This window comes from Lycium barbarum, chromosome 10 (genome assembly GCF_019175385.1).
Source record: "Lycium barbarum isolate Lr01 chromosome 10, ASM1917538v2, whole genome shotgun sequence".
NCBI classification, from domain to species: domain Eukaryota; kingdom Viridiplantae; phylum Streptophyta; class Magnoliopsida; order Solanales; family Solanaceae; genus Lycium; species Lycium barbarum.
In genome coordinates, this window is record NC_083346.1 from 122,977,097 (window position 1) to 122,983,460 (window position 6,364).

Genomic DNA, 6,364 nt, shown 5'->3' on the forward strand with positions numbered 1-6,364 from the left:
ATTGAAAGGCAGCAAAAGTGTGTTAGATGACAATAATGTAGCTAAAATAAAATTTACCATTTTAATGGTGGCATTTGAATTTTTTTGTCATGAGCGTTTCTTTATCAACAGCTCTAGTAATCTTGACCTCTGCTCCAGGCTTCAAGTCACCTGAAATATGAAGCATTTGTAGCTACATTAGTAAGCAAGAGAAAGAATGTTTTTGTACTATGCATTAGGAAGAGTGGTTTTAACTTAATCTGCACCGGAAAACTAAGATAAGCACATACTAATCTTACATCATTTAGAGAATTAGGGAGTCGTTCATTATGCATAAGAAGTTTGAGCAAAGTTCTCTAACTTCTTCCCCTTTATCATTGGTGTACACAAGCCTTTTAACGCACGGAAAAATGTTTATGAAATCTCAAATTTAGACATCTAACTTGTGATCCCTTAAACAACTATGACTATGCTTGGAGTATATATAATGTATCACCTATAGTTGTTGGTAGAATTGACAAGTGTCAATATTAATCACAATCTTGGCATATGATTATCAATCTATTAAGAGTGATCTGTAATAGGTGAAATTTTTCTTCGAATAATTAGGAATTAAAAGCTTACGGTTTTGGAGTTAACGAAGTCACCAAGGGCACTGTTAGCATGGTATGGAGCCGAGTAACTTAAGTTAAAGCTGAATAACTTAAGAGCCGATTAAAGGCTTTACAATATTTTTCTTTTGGAATTTGAGTAAACAAAAATATTTTTAATTGCCAATCACCGGTTCATATAACTTAAAATTGATATGTAAAAGCTTAAATCTCTTTAAACATTTGTAAGATCATGCAGTTGACTACTTTGTAAACATGCTTTCAGTCCTATTCTATTATATATAAGTGAGCTAATGATAATTTTTTACACGTTGGTGGTCTTATTTTGTATAGAGTTTGTAGTATACCTCAAATACAACATTTTTTAAATCGTTTGCCGACTTTCCGATCATTTTTGCTGCATCCCTATCCCACATCATCAAAATAATTGTACCGGTGTCATCTATCACTCCTAATTTTAGCTTGAACTTGGAAAGAGTCATTATAGAAAAATTTTTAAGTTTGTTTATGAAAAAAGTTAAGGAAGTATGTATTATGGTCATACCTATGACTGGCAGATGGAACTTGCCCGCATTTTTTACAATAGAACTTATTCCCCTCTGGCTCAACCTTCTTTGCGCACATTTTGCATGCTAAATAAGACCATCCATGCTCTAGGTCTATGTATACAATGGTTGCTACAATCCAGAAGTTTCCCGGCTGCTCATAAAAATTGGATTTACAACTGTTATGTACAGAAAGATAAGGTAATTAAAAGTGTTGTTGTTGTGCTGATTATTAATAATTAGGAACTCACATGCTTAGAGTCAATCAAAGCCTCGATAATTTTTGTCACACCCTGATCTTACTAGGGTGTGATGGGCACCCGACCCCATATCTGGAGCCGAGCGAACCCACTGGCTCTTATTACATATATAAACTCTTGAATCAATTAAGAAATAAATACACAGTAAGCTCTCCAATTTTTTTTTTTCATAAGTAAAGTCTATCATCATGTGGGACCCGTGACGTGAAACATAATAACATATCGACTGGCGAAGCCGTCTACAAAGCTGACACTCTATACCCACGACTCTGTCTGCAAAGTCTCTAACCTCGAACATAGCGTCATAGTACATATACTCCGACTTGGCAGCACTCCAGGACAAGTTCTATGCTAACTTCGCATCCTTTGGGTGTACCTGCGCGGCATGAACGCAACCCCCGAAGAAGAGGGGTCAGTACGAGTAATGTACCGAGTATGTAAGGCATGAATAATAATATGCGAAAAATATAGAACAAGGATAGTAACATAATAGAAACATGTAGCATATCATGATGGAGGAAGATAACCTGTACATATAAGTGCCCTTCGGCAGATACCATGCATGCTTAGCGCTGCGGATCGTGCAGCCCGATCCATATGTGCATATATTATAACATATTGTTGCGGAACGTGCAGCCCGATCCATATGTGCGTATAATACTTTACTTTCTTGGAAAATATCTCTTTTCATATACATATGGATAATAGAACACATCATATTGCCGAGGCGTCGGCTCCGATCCATTTAACCATACATCCCACGTCCGGGCATCCCGCGTCCGGGACGAAATCATGTATCATACTCCAACTGATCAGGTGGCTATGCGTCTATAGCGCCTTCTCTTTCCCAATCTTCCCCATATACATGTACATATACTTATAACATATAAGCAGCATGCATTAGAGCCCAAAAGAAATCATGTCCGTATCGGAGTGACATAAGGTCGGTAGCCTCCGATTTCATTATGGAGTAATCGTGATAGTCATGTCTCACCTTGAAAGTACTAGTATTATAAGGCGAGATTGTCAATAAAGCGTAGCATTAAAAGAAAGCGTAGAATACGATCATAAGCTTCATATAACATTCATTCATTCGCTTTAAGGTCCTTTAGAAAGTAGTAAAATTGAAATCATGAACTAGCTTGACACTTTCATACTCATATTGGATTCTTAACTTGAAACTCTTAGTCATGGAATCATTCTTATCATACTCGTCATCAACATGTTCTCTTCATTAATATCATCGTTATTGTCATCATAGAAATGTTCTCATTAGAATAGTTACAACACTTATCGTTTGATAAACGGAACAATAAAGAAGAATCCGGGAAAAGTGGGCCCACCTCGGTCAAATGAGGGGGGTACCCAATTTACGTATAATATGTTTCATGACATTACTTATGAGAGGTTTAAAGTAGTTGGATCCTATTTGTGCAAGTTCTAGATGTTTAGGTAACTTTTCAACAATCTATGCAAGATTTTAATTCAATTCTATTGAATGAAAAACAACTAATTTCAATCTCGGATTTCTAGGAAAGGAATTGTCCCCGAGGCCCGTGTCCAAACCTATTACGTCTAGGACATGCCAAGGAAGGAAGGTGAAGCCTTACATACCTCTTTCCGCTCCTTATGCTATTCCAAATTCAAGTTGCAAATCCGCCAAAATCTACAAATTGGTCACATTTACCAAATATCAATTTCAAGCCTTTAAGAATCCAATCTTAATTCATACTTGTCTACGGAAATTTGGGCAGCATCTCCCCTATACATAGAGCATCTCCGAGAATTTAACTCGGCCAAAATAATTCAACAACAACCCAACAACAACACCAACAACAACAACAACAATCACTACACAACACAATATAGCATAATTAGTCCTCTTTCCAACATAGTGCAATAACTTTCATTCCAACTTCACATTTCCAAACCAATCTCAATGTGTTTACATTCATTACTAATCAATATCATTACAATATAATTCGGAAGCATTTCATATCATTTCTACAAAATATTCACAAGATATACAAAATATACAAACTTTCCACCAAAACCATAATCCATCCAAAACTTCTAATCTTTAATCTACATATTCATAACATATTTCCATCTTCCAATTTCATCAACCATAATCATAATTTTCACCTTAACAATTTCATTTTCATAATTACATAAATCTACCATAAAATCACAAAACTTCTCATAACCACTTAACAACCAATCTTTCATGCCAATATGGACTATTATCCTTCCAAATTCACCAACTAACATAATAATTCACATTTAAAACTCCACTTCCATAATTACATAAAAACTTCAATAAAATCACATAATTTCCTATAACTATTTCCAATAATTTTCCATGCCAACTTGAACCATTTTCTTCCATTTCCAATATAAGGTCCACCACAACTACAACTAGAATACAACATAAAATTCAACTCATCTTATTTATACAACCTTGCATACACATGCACACATGCAAACCCACTTTGTAAACTTCCATATTTCCATAAATTCTACTCATTTCTACATACTACAACATAAACCAACCTTCATAACATAATAAAAAGGAATTAATTCTTACCTTTTTCTACAATCTTCTTCACTTGACCAAGTTGTCAACTTGAAGAAACAAGTGCTCTTTCTTCCAAAATAATTACACCAAGTTGTAAAGGACCCTTGAATTAGTAGGAATACCACAAGAAAATAATTTTTGGGAGAAGATTTCAAAGGGACAAAAATTAGAGAGCATGGCCGTATGTCATGTCTCCTTTGCTCTTCATTTTTTTTTTGTTTTTCTCCTCTTCTAATGTTCTTGAAACTTCTATATGTTTCAAGACAACTAAATGACCCCTTTTATTTAATTATCACATGGAAATTAATTAGAATCCATGGGCTTGGGCCATTGTATGGCCGGCCACCCCTATTTTGGGCCTAATTTTTCTCTTCATTTTTTTTTGGGCCAACCTGGTTGGTCCCGAGTTGGGCCTAGCCCACTGACCTTTCGACCTTAAAACGTTCATATCTCCTTGCACCGACAACACCTGAGAACCCACGACCTATGGTTGGAAAGCTAATTCAATTATCTACAACTTCTATTTCTTGGTATTTTTCCAAATTCCAAACTTATAATACCGTTTGTGCCCCTCAAAGTCAGGTCACCCGAAAACGTTTTCTTAAAAATATTCGTTTGGAGGGCTTCCACTTTGATTTGGCCCAAGGGTCCTTCATGAGTTGTGTTTAACTTTACATATGTGATTCATATGACTTTTCAGATGTTTCAAAAAAAATCTCGATGTGTGGGCCCCACCCCATCTTATAAATAATCCGACGTTCAAAAAAATACAGGCTGTAACAGTTTTAACTCCAACACTTCCAGATGCTAATTCATTTTCAATAGAATGAGTCTTTTGAGACGAAATTTTGAGTAATTCTTTGTGAGTTTTCTCCACACACTTAACTTGAGATACGTTAATAAAGAGTAAGAATAAAATTTAATTTGAAATGACCATAAATTTAGCTTAACTTATAGAAACCTGGAGCTAAAGTCAAGAATTTGAGGAAGATCTGAATTGATCCAAAGCTTGGAAACGTGTCAAGTGTTCCTCACTGAATATTGTTTTGCATGCTTAATTATATTAATAAGAGTTTGCTAATTGTACAAAGACATAGAATTGCAAAATAATTAGACAACTTAATAACCTCGAAATCGATGTGCTCTAACCAACTGCATGACGACGACAACAAGCTTATCATTCGATTCAATCAAATGTGGCTTGATTTGTTCCACAAAGTCGCCCCAAAATATTGCAGATATGTTGTTGCTCCTACAATTGTTATAAGGTTAAGCACATGATTCAAAATTACAAACTAATTAAACATTTATTATTCGTGGAAAGCTTACTTATAATCCTGCAGCTCAACGTTCATGAACATACAGACGTTACCAACTTGGTTGACAGATTGTACGTCCCCATAACTCACAATTTCGCCGATAACATCTACAAAAATATGGACCAAAGAAATCAGTGCAAAATTGGTCATAGTTCAGGTACGTTTAAAGCAATAATTTAAAAGAATTAATATGTATGTATGTTGAAGAACTGAAAAGTGCAGATTATTTCATGAAAGTGACATGGACATCCGTATGAATTCCCTTCAGCAGAATCTATGTTTGGTGCAAATGTAAAATTTAACAGTATAAATTTTGGCTCATGGGCTGTTGTTTAAAGTTTAAAAGTATAATGTAGATAATAGTTATAGATAGTAGTTTGGTTTGTAGGTATTAGCAATCAGTTCAACCCATGGACAACAGAAAGTAAAAGAAAAAAGGAAAAAGATTTAATTACCGAATAGTTCGGTGTCGTCAAATTCTTGTGGATTAGACAACTGCTCATAGGGTCTGAATTTGAAGATACACATGTTGAAATATGGATCCTGTATGTCCTCAACAATGGTCTTCTGCGTGAAAATCAACTTACACTTGTGGTCTTTGGTCCTCAGTTTCTCCTTATTTGGACAAACCATGAAATTCTTCACGATGTACAAACCCAATTCCTTGAGTTCTTGGTTCATCGTTTTCAAACTTTGAATAATATTCCTGCCAACACTTGCGTGAATGCGGCCTCCCTACAAAAACACCAAATCAGTTAATAAGACTAAGTTTTTCCGCATATTTTTCTTGTATAATGATACATATGTAAACAGTGCAAAATAGAAGTAAAGTGAAAATATTTAACCTTTTCATCCATCAGAATAAGCTCAGTTGAAAAAGGACTATCAGGTTTGTTGTGAACTTGTTTTTCTCAAAGCCTGACAATACGAACCTTTAACCTCCAATTCATCGGCTTGGTGTTAATTTCGCTAATAAAATTACTTTCAGCCGCCATTAATTCATCTGTTAATAGAGAAGAAGTGTGAATCAATATTGACAGCGAGTAGAAACGAAAAGCCAATATTATAGAGC

At 35.1% G+C, this 6,364-nt stretch overlaps 1 protein-coding gene across 1 annotated transcript; it reads right to left on the reverse strand.

Moving 5' to 3' along the window:
- Window positions 1–5,092: 5,092 nt before the first annotated feature.
- Window positions 5,093–6,364, reverse strand: LOC132613438 (uncharacterized). Its single transcript, XM_060327460.1, has 4 exons — window positions 6,138–6,364; window positions 5,748–6,027; window positions 5,303–5,399; window positions 5,093–5,225 (listed from the first exon to the last, which is right to left on the reverse strand). The coding sequence occupies exons 1-4, from the start codon at window positions 6,147–6,149 to the stop codon at window positions 5,093–5,095; spliced, it is 522 nt and encodes a 173-aa protein (XP_060183443.1). The 5' UTR covers window positions 6,150–6,364.

What these genes read in the sequence shown, in the direction of transcription:
- LOC132613438 (XM_060327460.1), bottom strand. An exon ending in TGACGACACCGAACTATTCG is followed by an intron (nt 5,400 to 5,747) that starts GTAATTAAATCT and finishes ATATTTTTGTAG; the next exon opens with ATGTTATCGGCGAAATTGTG. An exon ending in GTTGAGCTGCAGGATTATAA is followed by an intron (nt 5,226 to 5,302) that starts GTAAGCTTTCCA and finishes TAACAATTGTAG; the next exon opens with GAGCAACAACATATCTGCAA.